Raw genomic sequence first — 13,699 nt, 5'->3', positions numbered from 1 at the left:
CCTACAGTTAACCAGTATAGTCATCTTCTCAACTGTTATCTTTTACGTATACATTTATGTTGTGGGCCTTTTTCTGACAAGTCGGTGCTCTGCAATTCCAGAATTATAGCGACCATAGGCTTCAGTTTGTGATCAGGGTTATGATAAGTGCGGGACGCCCATTCAACTTTGACCAGTCGGACAGAACGGACGTACAATTACCTTTCATGGCGTGTTTATAATGAGGACCGTCCCGTCCTGCAGTTTCTTTGCTCATCGCTCAGAATTTTTTGTCTTAATTTTAAATACATTTATTTGGCGTACTAAAATCACCGTATAATCTAGGTTATATTACGCACAGTCATGAACTCTGAAAAACCTAATTTTCTATCACAACCTGTCGTGAAAAACATTTTTGTGTACAGAAACGGGGACCCTTATTACGAAGCACGTCGTGTGGTGGTAAACGAGAAGAGGGTGGCCAATTTTGAGACTTTTCTCAGGGAAGTCACTGGTGGTGTGCAGGCTCCTTTCGGGGCTGTTCGGAATATCTACACTCCAAAAGCAGGACACCGGGTGGACTCGTTGGATCACCTGCAGAGCGGAGAGCAATATGTCGCTGCCGGCAAAGAAAAATTCAAGAAACTGGAGTAAGATACTTTTGTTAAAGTGAAAACGTTGACTTTAGCCTATTTAGCGTTGGTTATTAAATCATATAGGATTTGCATTTGAATAAAATGTGAATTATGAGTTGCTAAGGCAGTTGGTAGTATACAGTAGCCTACTAAAGTACTTGATGGTAGTACCTGTAGATATCTGATTGTTGCTACTGCAAGATCTGCTAATGAACTAATTGGGCTTGTATGTTTTCACTGAGTCATATGTAAATACTGTGACAGTTTCACAGCCCTGAGTCACAGTTTCGCTCTAATAATAGACAGCTTTACAGGTAAAGAGCTTTGTAATCGTGCCATTCTGCCTTTCGGCCCACTTTTCTCAAAGACACCTGCAGATCTTTTAGGTGAATGTATATCCATTAGGCTCACCCACTTCAAAATATATATTGATTTATTTATATTTTTTTCAAGTGAAAATGAACCACTGAAAAGTGTATGTACGGTATGCATAACTTTCTTATTGATTTATGACAGAAGGGCAATAACTCTGCTGTTTATCGTGCAGTTACCAGCAGATCGGCCCCAGAAAGAGACGCATGCTGCAGACTGTGGTGGGACAGGTGAGAGAAGGCGTGACGTCACACTCAAGCTGTCCCTCAGGTCACATCAGCTCTTTTAGCACATCAGCAAAGCTTGCCAGACTTCTGGCCTCCACGGTGTGGTAGTTTGAGAAAGATTAGCAAAGCGAGGTGTAAGGTTTATTCCTTTACTTCATTGTTACTGGTGCCGAATCACCCGGTTCCCATCTCAGTGACCATGAATTATTGATTCATAAGAATCATAACCGACTATCTTGAATGCATCTTTAATCAAGAGCACGTCTGCAACGCCAACTTGGCACTGACTTTGAGAGATATCCTTCTACTTGTCAAAATTAGGAGAAATATGAAATCCTGCCCAAACCAAAGGCCTCTTGCCTGTTCATGTTACATAATGGAATATTACACCTTTTCAGGTCTGACTCAGAACCTGGCACGGAATAAAGATTTTATTTGATCCTTTTTTTTTATACTATCTAACAACCAACCCTAGTTTAAGTCTCTGTAGATTCAAGAGCTCCTCAACATTAGCTACCTCTTTCCCTTCAGCCCAAGGGTTTTATTTACCCTCTAAAAGCAGTTTATTGGAGGTAGGTTGTGTGTTCAGATAATTGTACTGGGCAAACATTAAACAGCCTCTATTTATGAGAGCCACACTCTCCTCTCTGTCCTCTCTTGAGATCCCTGATTGCATCAATTAGAGAGGCCCTCCAAGCAGCACTCCTGGTGGTAGATGGAGCACTTAGAGCTCTTGCTGTGACCCATCAGGCCTGCAGCCTAGACTCCCCTTCCTACTCCAACACACACCAGTGTTGCTAGGGAGATGGCAGCACAGACTCCTTTGGTCTAGAACCTTCTGCAAGCTCTCCTAAAACAAACCTTCCTTTCAGGCCTTTCTATGGGAAGTCGGTTAGCAGGTGCTTTTCCCCAAAGCCACGTACAGGGGGCCGGGGAGGTGGGTATTTGAGCCTGTGACCTCTTGATCTGCCTTGCCATGCTAGCCTTCAGCAGCGGGGAGGGACAGAGAAGGGGAAGGAAGCATTCTTAGTGTCTAATGGGGTCGAAAAGAAGCTTAGCTTCCTGTCCTCCATTCTTCAACACACAGCATTGTTACCATGGAGCACGAAGTGTCGCGCAGGAAAATGAACTCATATTGGATATAGCCGTGGAGAACCCGGGATAGGCGTCTGGGACATGTCAGGTCCGGCCCTGGACACTGGACATTCCACTGGGCCGCACTTGCCCATCATCCCCGGGGGAGATATTTCTTTTTTGTCCCTGCAGGAGATTAGAAAGTTATTAAGGTTATTCTTTGAAGCAACTAGTATCACTGTTACTCTTTCTTTCATACAAACAGGCTTGACTCATACAGTCATGCATAATTAATGATTCTTGACTGAACAATCACTAGGTCATTGCTATAGTATGGTACCATGTGATATATTTACTTTACCGAGCAACTAAACAACTGATTGATCAGATCATGTTTTGGAAATCTTACAATAACATGTATATTACTATTATTTGCAATGCCAGAATTAGTACTCCATCTCCAATGTGTTATCTTTCATTGCAGCTCAAACCGGTCCCCCAGAGTCGAATCATAGTGTCGGCAAGGTTCCTGAAACCCATCAAAGAACCATGTACAATTTTGTAAGTTGTCCAAGTCATCACGAGCAAGGTTATCATGATGCCTTGAGTGTGGGAGCCGGGTTACCATGACGTCGCCAGTGAGCTCGTTTCTCTGTGCCTCGTCAGTGTGGTGGCGAACGGCGACGTGCTGAACCCGGCGGTGAGGCTCCTGATTCCCCAGAGGGTGCAGGGCCAGTACGAGAGGGTCCTGGAGATGATCACCGAGAAGATGGGATACAGGCTCCTGGGTGGGGTACGAAGGTAGCCTGAGACACTCATCCTGAAAGAGCCGTTGGAGCATCGTTGGAGATCTCAACTCGACTCAGTCCTATGAAAATGCGTGGTGTGTTTGTGTGTTTTCCAGCCTGTATACATTTGACGGCGCTCTAGTCAGCGACGGTAAGGATCTGGAGAACGGACAGTTCTATGTCGCTGTCGGACGAGAGAAGTTTAAACGACTGCCTTACAGCGACCTGCTCTTCACTAAGCCACGAGGAATGAGGAGGATTCTAGGGTTAGGACCTTGGATTCGATCATAATGAAGCGATTTGATTCAAGCGTCTAAACTATTGTTATCCCAGTTGCAAGAACTAACACGTTTGAACTTGTTGTTTTGTTTCCCCAGGTCCAAAGCCGCTTCCCTGCCACCCATTTACAGGTTTTCAAAGCAGAATGGAACAGTGAGCGTTGACTTTAAGATACTTAATGGACACTTGCTGTATGTGCTTTCATATTAGATATCACGTTTTCCAATCCCAAATTGGGCCCACACTCACTCACTCCAAACACCTATCCATCCACACGTCCATCCATCCATTCATCCACTAACTCTTCCCTCGTCCATTCATCCCTCCATCCCCCAGAGCAAATCCATGGCTGCGTGCAGTGACGCCGGCGACTCCAAGACCTCCCCCCCGGGGAACAAAGAACACCTGTCGTCCATCGTCAGGGAGATCTCCCAGGCACGTCTCATCTCCCTGCGTAAGAAGAGGAGCGGACTTAGCATGTCTCTGGGCGCCCAGGACAACGGTAGGAATGGAATGTCCCCCCCCCCCCCCCCGCTAAGTCCTCTGAGGCTCCCTGTTCTCATTAAAGCAACTGTGGAAGGATTCCAAACCAGCTCCTGGCCTATCCCCTCAGTCTCAGAGCAAGGGCTGGGTGTTAGTGATATGGCACGGTTCCATTGACAGCGCAGGAGGCCTGGTATTCCACTGAGTTTACTGGATCTGGATGGTCTCTCTCACATTTACATTTAGTCATTTAGCAGACACTCTTATCAAGAGCGACTTACAGTAAGTACAGGGTTATTCCCCCTAGGCAAGTAGGGTGAAGTGCCTTGCCCAGGGACACAAAGTAATTTCCCTTTGGGGAATCGAACCGGCAACCTTTTGATTACTAGGCCGATTCCCTAACCGCTCAGCCACCTGACTCCTCTCACCTTGACAACGCATACGGAATGCTTCCCCTACTGTGCAGGGAAGTCATCTGGGGTTTAGGTGTTCATTAGAGCAGGGGTGGCTCTGCTTTTAAGTCTGGCTCCAGGTCCCCACTTCTCTCCTCTCGAGTCAGACCCGCAGATCTCAAAAGGGTGGGGATGGGCTTTGGCAAGATGGCCGACACACCACCCACCTGATTCCACTCGGTTTAGGATCTGCATCTGTCCAGCTCTGAGCTTGTAATCAGCACTAAAACATAACGGACAGGACAGTATGTGAGCTGCTGAGAGATACGACAGTGGCCAGATGTACTTTGGTACTGTGGATAATGCCATGGAAACTATAGCATTCATTCATATTAATAGACCATTGAAACCATTGAAGCGTTTCCCCCCTCAAAGCCGACCTTTCTTTAGTGTGTCGTATATTTCTCAGTCTGTGTGTGTTTGTTTGTGTGTGTCTGTGTGTGTAGGTATGCGTGTGTATGTATTAAAAGGGGCATTTCAGTGATACTATATGAGTCCAACATGTGACCGTGTGTGTCTGGGTGTGGGCAGGGTCCAACATTCATTCATTCGTCTCTAACATCGATGATGTCATGTCTTGGGAGCTTATATAATGCTCTTCTCTCTTCTGGCCACTGGAGGGGGCTAGTGATCTAGGAAAGTGGAGACGAGCTGGAGCATCACCAGCAGACGAACACACAAACAGCCTGAGACACATTACGTCATTCTGTCTCGTACACAGCTAGTCCTGGCTCCCCTAACTGCAGCTCTCTAAGGAGTGTGGCGAATGGTGTCTTAGACTTGTTTAGCTAAACATGGTGAGGATACTGTTGGAAACTTTGAAATACCCCGTTTAAAGGCATTGGAAGTTGCCTCCAGGGATTGAATCTAAAGGATGTTAACAATGTAGGTTAGTTGCTTTATTGCTACGATATAGCTTAGTGCTTTACCTACAGTGAGTATATTCAAGGTTTTTGGTACTGCACCTGGATGACAGCCTCTGGTAAGGCCCTAACGTGTCCCCTGAAAAGCATCCTCGCATCTGCCACACAAAGCCCACTAAGTATCTACCACAGGACTCCCATCCACCTCTAATTCAACCTCAGATGTCATCTCTATATTAGATCATGTCACGTCTTGTTCTGGCCAGGTGAGCGTGCTCTGGGGGACACGTTGACCTGTAACTCAGTGGGGGGTGTAGCGGGCTGCATGACGGACAGGAAGGACAATGGGAGCCGTCAGAGCATGGTTAAAGGGGTTCAGTGGACCAGCTGTACTGCCTCTCCACTCTGTTTCCTCCAGACACACACACACACAAACTGGGGCTTGGAGACGACGTCATCGGACAGTTAGACTGTAGGTCTGAACGAGCGTCGAATGCACGATGTGGGGTGAGGTCGAGTCGTTCCTGAGGTGCTTCTGTGTGCTGTGCCGGGATGGTTTCAACCCTGTCTCGTCGTGGCGTGTTTGCCTGTCTGATCGTTTGTCCCACGTGGCGAGGCTGCTGGCGAGTTTGTCTTGTCGCTGTCCAGGGTGCTGAAAAGCAGAGCTCTCCTACTTACAATCCCGTTGTGTCCCGTATACTTTATACAACAGGGAGGACATGAGAGAAGGGGAAACACTGACTCTATGTCTCAGGACATGTCAGAGCTTGGAGCGGGGCAGAGGAGAAGACACTGAGGATAAGCTGAAACGTTACCCTCTGCCTTGTTCATCACTGGTAACCTAGTAACCGGACTAGTAACCCGAGTCAGGTTCGGTATTCTCTTTAACTTAAACCCCCTGCTGTCGAAAGAATTAGAGAGCTTCTCGCTCTTTCTCTCTCTCTAAATGTACTCCCTCTTTCTGAGTCTTACTTTCTTCTTTCATTTTTTCTTTCTTTCTTCCACTCTAATTCTCTCTCTCTCTCTCTCTCTCTCTCTCTCTCTCTCTCTCTCTCTCTCTCTCTCTCTCTCTGTGTCTCTCTCTATCTCTCTCTCTCTCTCTCTCTCTGTGTCTCTCTCTATCTCTCTCTCTCTCCTACTCTCTCTGTGTCTCTCTCTCTGTGTCTCTCTCTTTCTCCCTGTTTTCTCACAGTTTCTGTCTCCCTCTCTCATCATTTTTATTTAAACCTGTTTTGCTGCTTGGCTGTACACTGTAAGCTTACACTGAAGTCTTCTTGACAGACACCTTCCCCAGGGTGAGGAGGGGGGGGGGTTCTGGGGGTTGATGGTGGATGTTGGAGGAGGGTGGGAGGGTGGGTGGGAGGCTGGATGGAGGGTGAGTTTGGGGTAATTGCCTTCCAGGGATAATCACTCCACAGCGGCCCCTTCAAAACACCATTTTATTTGGCTCTGCCACTCGCCAGGCCGAAATTGGTGCTCAGACAAATCAACAAAAGAGCGTGCTGGGTGAGGAAGAGGGAAGGAAGAGTGTGCCGGCTGATTATCTTGTCCCTTACGCATGCATTAACCACGCCACGCAGGGTAGGGGGGCAGCATGTGTATTTAAATCCCCCCTCCCCGCCCCCACCTCGGTTATTAACTGTCAAAGAAGCACCTTTAGAAAGGAAGATCCGACCAAGCTAACCAGCTCTCTGGTGGGTTCCATTAAACCCAACATGCATAACATTTGTTTGGTTCTGCTTGTAGGGTAAAGTACAGTAAAGAGATGTTTATGTAAATTAAAATACAGAAAAAAAAAACATTTGGGTTTAGTAGAAGGCAAAGTACACGTATAAATCAATTTGGTTATTCATGCTGAATAAATAGGATCATATATATTTAGTAGAGGCATAGCCATTGTACTGCAATATGTGTCTCAGTGCATTCTAAAGAGAGAGTGAGATTGTTTATTACAACATTAGGTCCAAGAATAATTATGGACAATCGCAACAGTGGTTCGGATCTTTATTGTTCAAATATGCATTGTATCTAAAATATTCACAGCACATATTCAGTAAATCTGGCTTTAGCGATTGTGTATCCTGGTGTTTATTAAAGCTGAGCAGATGGTGTACTTCAAGGCAACCAGAATTGGGTCTGGCAAACGGGTTCTTTCACAGGGATCCAAGGACTAAGCTGTGTATGTTTTTATTTGTCATTTGCCCTTGAGCAGAACAAAACCTAAAGCAAGTGAATAAGGCCTCTTTTCTTTGGGAAATGTTAATGGAAGCCAGTTCATTTCCCCATTCACCTCTGTGCTACAGTGTACATGTGAAGGATGCACATTCACTGTCTATCATTATTTATCAGCTATTTCGGCTGCTTGGAACATGAAAGAATCATTTGAGATAACCAATCAATTAAAAGAATGATGGCATGTAGTGGTTTGTCGAGGCTGGCATAGAAATTTAACATTTTTAATCTTTATGTGCTGTGGTGGCTTTGGAATTCATGATGAAAAGATTCCACGAGTATTTTATTCACTATGAAAATATTAATGTTTCTCTAATTGCAAGCTTCCTTTTAGAAAATGTATTTTTATTGTTGATCTTTCCGGAAGAAGCGCGACCACATGTGTGGTTTGGTCATGAAACTCTTGATACATGAGGTGTTTTTATGGACGCTGTGTCGAATAGCAGAAAGCCAGTGATTAATGTGGAGCCCGTTAACACAACCATCAGCGAAGTGAAAGCTAGTTTTATAAGCAAACAACAAGATTAAACGTTTCCCTCTCACGTCGTAAAAAGGTGACGCCGCCTCGGGGAATTAGGCCAATCAGTGTGTATACCCATAATGCCCTGGGTGATGTTGACGCAGGGTAAAAAAACAACACGGGTGGATGTAAAGGACACGGCGGCCTATCTGGGAGGGGATGCACCAGCGGGACATGCAGAACGGGAGGGATTGGAAGGTGTTGTTTCATGTCAGGGGCCCAGACAGCTTCCACACAACATCCAGCACACTTACCCTTGCCTCGCCTTCATCCTTCATTTCAGAAAGCAAAGGTTTTTTTCATGACCCTTTGAAGGTGGATTACTGGATTAAAGTGAAAAACAGATCATCTCCCATGGTAATCTGCTAACCAAAGTGTTGTTTTTGACATACTGTGCAGGAAATTGTCTATCATTTCAAAGTTACACTCGGGCGCGGTTTCTGAGTGGGTTTTGTGGCGGCGTCTCCAGGAAATGTGTCTCACATCAGCTAAGCGTTCAGACTCTGAGGACAGATGCACAGTCTCTTTGGTGGATTTAGCAGTCGGTGCTGCTTACTATTCGTGTTTTGGCTATCCATAAGTGTCTCCTATGATAAAGTCTCCTTTTGCTTGTCACCTTATTTCACTTTTGTGTTTGAAGCATTGCAAGCCAAGGCCAAAGCTGCAAAGTTTGCCATCTAGAGTGGCGTAGTAGAAGGATGTCAGAGAGTGTCCTTCATGTTTTCACATTGTGATTCAGCTCTAGTTGTACGTGACTCTGGCGGAGGAATGGTGAGATGCTTTGTGCTATAGCTTCCTTGTGTTTACTCTGAGAAGTAGGGACAGATCTACGGGCAGGTCTACAGCCGCTTAATGAGTAGCCATGTGCCAGTGCTGAAGGTGACATGTCACATCTGGACATCCAATCATCACTTCGTCCTCAGGGTGCATGTATTACACCGCTGTGTTGCCTTCCAGGGTTTGGTCATTTGGAAGCATTTATGAGGCAGGGCCAAGACTGGGGTACCTTTAAATGTACCTTAATGTTTCTCTATGTTGAGCATAAAATGTCTGGGTCTCAGTTGGTCATCAAATGTTTAATAGCACCCTGGTCAGCCACCAGGACATATCTGCTGAGTGGCAACAATTAGGATTTACTAGCCAGAGTTATGAGCTGTCAGATCCTCCTCCCTGTTGCATTCTCCCTGGCTGGATGGTGTAAACATGCAGAATCAAGGAACAGCTTTGTTGATGTTGTTGTGAGACCTACGTACCACATCACTGCTGTGGTATCAAACCTCTATCACTGCTTTGCATGCACGACCGGTTTGACTGAGTTCAATCCAATGTGTGAAGCTCACCGCACAAAATGTGTCAAAACACACCCCGTATATCTAGGTCTGTTGTCCCAGCGTGCAGCCATTTATGTTGACGACGCGAGCGATGCATGGAGAGTTGCGATAGGTATGTCTTGTTAACAAGATGCATTTTGACCAGTAATAGCAGTTATGATTACGCTTTCAAACATGAAAAAGAAAGGCCTGCACGGTGACTTTGATCAAAGGTGGCACACTTTAACAGACACGGTCTCATTTGCATACTTCATTACCATATTTACACGGCACATTTCACCTTCACTTCTCTTTAACTGGCAGATACATCCCGAGTCTGGAGCAACTCCCAGCAGATTCATTAGCTTCCTTCGCTAGGCAGTAGAAAACGACGCCTCTTATTTTCCACAACAACGACATGCTGCAGAAACAAACTGTCAAAAACAACATTTCCCAGCAGGCTGTGAATTGTTTCCTTGTCCCAGCGCAGAAAAGAAGAAGAGTTATTTACACATACTGAACTGAAGTCGCTGCTCTTGTTGACAGTGAGATGTAGATGGAAATTCTGTTGGACTCCAGTGAGCCACAGGAGGGCATGGCCCTGTTCTATAAATACCTAAGTTACCTGGAGTTACAAGAAGCTACAACACAACAAGGAGTCCTTCTCCTCGGTTGTCTGTGGAACGACAAGCAGGCCAGACAAGAAAACCTAGTTAATAGAAAATGTTTCACTTCCATGTATGTGTAGATGCAAAAAATGTAATATAGATGAGCTAGGATTTTATCCAAACATGATTTAATTTTGTATGCAGTTCCAAATTCCTGTTCAGACAGTGTTTGAAAAATACCAGTTACAGGAGACAGCTTGTAAACGTTTCATGCCACCACCCAGTAGACTACGTCTCACTGATTGCTGCTTCCACATCTTTGAAAGCATTGAGATCTGTCTGAGATTCGTAGTTTGTACAGGAAGGTTTCATTCCATCAATTTTGCACTTAGCCAAAGTTGTTTGGACCTGTATGTTGTATTGTTTCAGGAATACTGTGACATGTTGCAAAACTGTGTCTCCTAACCTTCCCCTTAAACCTCTCTGGTATAAATTAATGGTTGGGACTAATGGTTCTGCGTTTCAGAGACAGAGATAGACACCAAAGTCTCCAGTCACCAACGTTCCCCAGTCAAATCTATTGAATTCAATGAAGGGGGATTTCAAATGTTGTATTTAATTAGATTTAGCATTTTCATGAGGCAGGCTGGCCTCTCGCTAAATCACGTTAAGATGTTTATTGTCACATTATCTTCTCTGCTTACAGTCAATGGTTAGGACTACCATTAATGGATGCATGTGCATTTGCATAAAATATTCAAAGATGCCTTTTATACCATGGTGTTTCATCTCTGCTGCTAAACTTCAATCAGTTTTTGCATTTGGAATGCATTTAATGTCTCCTTAAACTGTTCTGGAAGGCAGTATTTAGTAAACTGGCACTAGAGAAAGGGAAACTTCCAAATAAACTTATTAATGTTTTAGTATTTTTTAAATTTATCATATCATTTACATTTATTACTCATCAAGTATTTAAAACCAGAGTGTAATTGTCTTGTTTCTCAGGCCATACAGTGATATTCCTCTTGTGAATCGTACATTAATTGCTTAAAGCTTCTGATTTACATACACTTGTGAAAGGGCCTGGTGTTATTTTGCACTTGAATGAGTTCTCATTACTGTCTAGATTGTTTCCTCTAAAATAAACATATAAAGCAATATTACATTTTACTGCACATGTACTTAAAGCCAAAGAACTCAGAAATGACAAACGCAAAAGGAAGTTGTAATCTTCTCATGGTATTCTGATACAGTAGCCTTGTTCATTAACTACAGTAAGTATACCTTTCTGATATATATAAAGATCCATGTACATGTAATAAACAGTACATTGAAATGGTGTAGATGTCAGGACTGTACGGTAACATTCCAAGGCTGTTGAAGCTGAATTCTGAAGCTGAATGTAGCTGAACTCTTCACTTTCTGGTGAGCTATAGATATAAACTTGTATGGGCAGCCAGGCATACAGTAACACTCATGTGCTGTTGAGAGTCTCGATTGTGTAACACGGCTGATTGTAGGCCTGTTTCAAGGTAATGGAGCAGAAGGTCTTGCTTTTGACCAGGGGGTGTCAGTGCTGTGCTTCTGAAAGTCTCTGTGAGCAGAATGTCACGGCTTGAGTGGATCAGCTCGAGCAGCAACAAAAACATTGCAAGCACATAGGAATCTTAGTCACTCGGTCACATTAAGAGGAACTGTTTTTCTAACATCTGACTATCTACAGGCTCCACATATTTCCGTTTGAAAACAAATTGGGGAGATTGAGATTTGAATGAGTAGGGTGACATAAGAAGACCTCCGAATGTCAATTGAACTTGTGCTGTCATCATGGTGAGAGTGTTGGGTACGGTGAGCTGTGCGATGACTGTGTGTCTCCTCCTGGGCTGGGTTTCAGATGAGGCAGACCAGAGGCTTGAGGAGGGGGACGTGGAGCCAGGCAGCAAGACTCCACAAGACCCGCCAGCTGAGGAGGTGACAGCCGCAGATTCACCCAGTGACGCTGATTTCACACTTCTCCTCACATCCTCGTAGAGCAGACAGTGTATGAGTCACACAGTCAAACTCCATATATATGCGCCAATACCATTTGCTTTCTCCGACATTTTCCGGTTAAAAGTGGCTGCACACATTGTAATGTGTTTCTCTACCCTTGTGAGTGCCCAGTATAATTCTTGTTGTTGAAATATTTGGCCTAGAATACTTGGAATCTCATTATAAGGATCAAAGACATCAGCCTCATAAGGAACACTGTATTGTCAGTAACATTATTCCATTGTATTGTATTCTATCACATTCTGTTCTTTCTGTGTGCCAGCGGCCAGCTGAGAGCAGCATAGAGGAGGGTCCTTCAGAGGAGACTGCAGAGCAGGAAGTAGATGCTGCTGGTGGTGAGAACACCACAGAAGAAGCCTCGGAGGCAGGAGATAAAGTCCTGGATGCAGGGGAAAAAGTCCCGGATGCAGGGGAAAAAGTCCCTGATGCAGGGGAGAAAGTCCTGGATGCAGGGGAGAAAGTCCCGGATGCAGGGGAGAAAGTCCTGGATGCAGGGGAGAAAGTCCCGGATGCAGGGGAGAAAGTCCAGGATGCAGGGGAGAAAGTCCCTGATGCAGGGGAGAAAGTCCCGGATGCAGGGGAGAAAGTCCCTGATGCAGGGGAGAAAGTCCCTGATGCAGGGGAGAAAGTCCCGGATGCAGGGGAGAAAAAGAGCCAGGACGAGGGACGTGACGAAGCTCCGGAGGAGCAGGAGGAAGCTGGGCCTGGGGAAACTACAGGTGGAGGGCAGGAGGAGGAGAATGAAGCCGATCCCACTGACCCCGGGGCTGAAGTGGAGGCCCCTCCCGCGACAGAGGGAGACGAGGAGAACAAGAACAAAGAGCAAGAGCAAGAAGGCGCTCACCCTGCAGGGACAAAGGACGAGAAGGAAGAGAAGGAGGAGAAAGAGGAGAAGGAGGAGAAGGCCACAGAAGAAGGGCCTTCTCCGGAGGAGAACGGAGAAGAAGAAGGGAGCGAGGGAGAGGGAGAAGACCACGCTGCTAGTGCTAAAGATGCCAAAACCGACGAGTCCGGGGAGCAGAAGGAGGCAGAAGAGGAGAATGGAGAAAGAGAAAAGGAGAAGGCAGCAAACGGAGAGGAGGAGGGTAAAGAGGAAGAAACAGGCTCCAATGGGAGGAATGAGGAGGAGAAGAGCTGATGGCAATTGTCAGTCATTCCACAAGAGGTGTGGTGGGAAACTGATCAAGAAGAAAGCAAATAGACGCACACATATATTCATAGTCACAGATATGACAAATGCATTAAATAATATATATGATATATTTGATAGTAGACGGTATTATAATGAGTTCAGCGTTTTATTAGGGTTCATAGCTACACCCCATTTCCCCACCAATCATTAGGTAGGGGAGCATAGCCTTACATACATGATTTATTGCTAAGCTGTTAGTAAGTCCTGTTTGGGACATATTGTGAGTTTAGAATGGAAATGTTACTGAATGAACAACATGGAGGATAGAGAACGAGGCAGAACTCCATTTGATAAACACTGATTTCTATTTCTGCATGTAAGAACTGAGAATGATTTAAAAACGGAATGTACCTTGACTCTGAACGACAGATGTAGGTTTGTGTGTATTGTAGTTACACTAGCTCATACATTTCTCTATCTCCAGTATGTTTTCAAACGGGTATGTTGACGCTATATCGTTTAATGTTTTCAAAATGACCTTTTTGGTAGTTATGTCATTGAGCCTAAGATGTTGAGTGTTATATGATGGGTCAGTATACATGATGATCTCTGTATGTACTGTAGGAAAACGGTAAGGGGAATAAGCTATGTTGTGTAACTGCTGTATCTGACTGAATGTAGTTGTACAATGCA

At 45.0% G+C, this 13,699-nt stretch overlaps 1 protein-coding gene across 1 annotated transcript; it reads left to right on the top strand.

The window, feature by feature from the left end:
* Positions 1 to 342: 342 nt before the first annotated feature.
* Positions 343 to 13,012, top strand: LOC136943914 (doublecortin domain-containing protein 2-like). Its single transcript, XM_067237399.1, has 9 exons — positions 343 to 629; positions 1,162 to 1,216; positions 2,772 to 2,848; positions 2,954 to 3,088; positions 3,192 to 3,341; positions 3,453 to 3,507; positions 3,691 to 3,856; positions 11,717 to 11,793; positions 12,137 to 13,012. Exons 1-9 carry the CDS (start codon positions 343 to 345, stop codon positions 13,010 to 13,012), a joined length of 1,878 nt encoding a protein of 625 aa, XP_067093500.1.
* The last annotated feature ends 687 nt before the right edge of the window (positions 13,013 to 13,699 follow it).

Source organism: Osmerus mordax, chromosome 6 (assembly GCF_038355195.1).
Source record: "Osmerus mordax isolate fOsmMor3 chromosome 6, fOsmMor3.pri, whole genome shotgun sequence".
Lineage (NCBI taxonomy): Eukaryota > Metazoa > Chordata > Actinopteri > Osmeriformes > Osmeridae > Osmerus > Osmerus mordax.
The sequence above is the reverse complement of the archived record's forward strand: the minus strand, read 5'-3'. Positions and strand labels throughout refer to the sequence as shown.

Excerpts from the sequence above, each read along its gene's own strand:
- LOC136943914 (XM_067237399.1), top strand. The coding sequence starts at position 343 with ATGAACTCTGAAAAACCTAATTTTCTATCACAACCTGTCGTGAAAAAC. Across the intron at positions 2,849-2,953 it reads AAAGAACCATGTACAATTTT|TGTGGTGGCGAACGGCGACG; the intron begins GTAAGTTGTCCA and ends GTGCCTCGTCAG. Across the intron at positions 3,508-3,690 it reads TTTCAAAGCAGAATGGAACA|AGCAAATCCATGGCTGCGTG; the intron begins GTGAGCGTTGAC and ends TCCATCCCCCAG.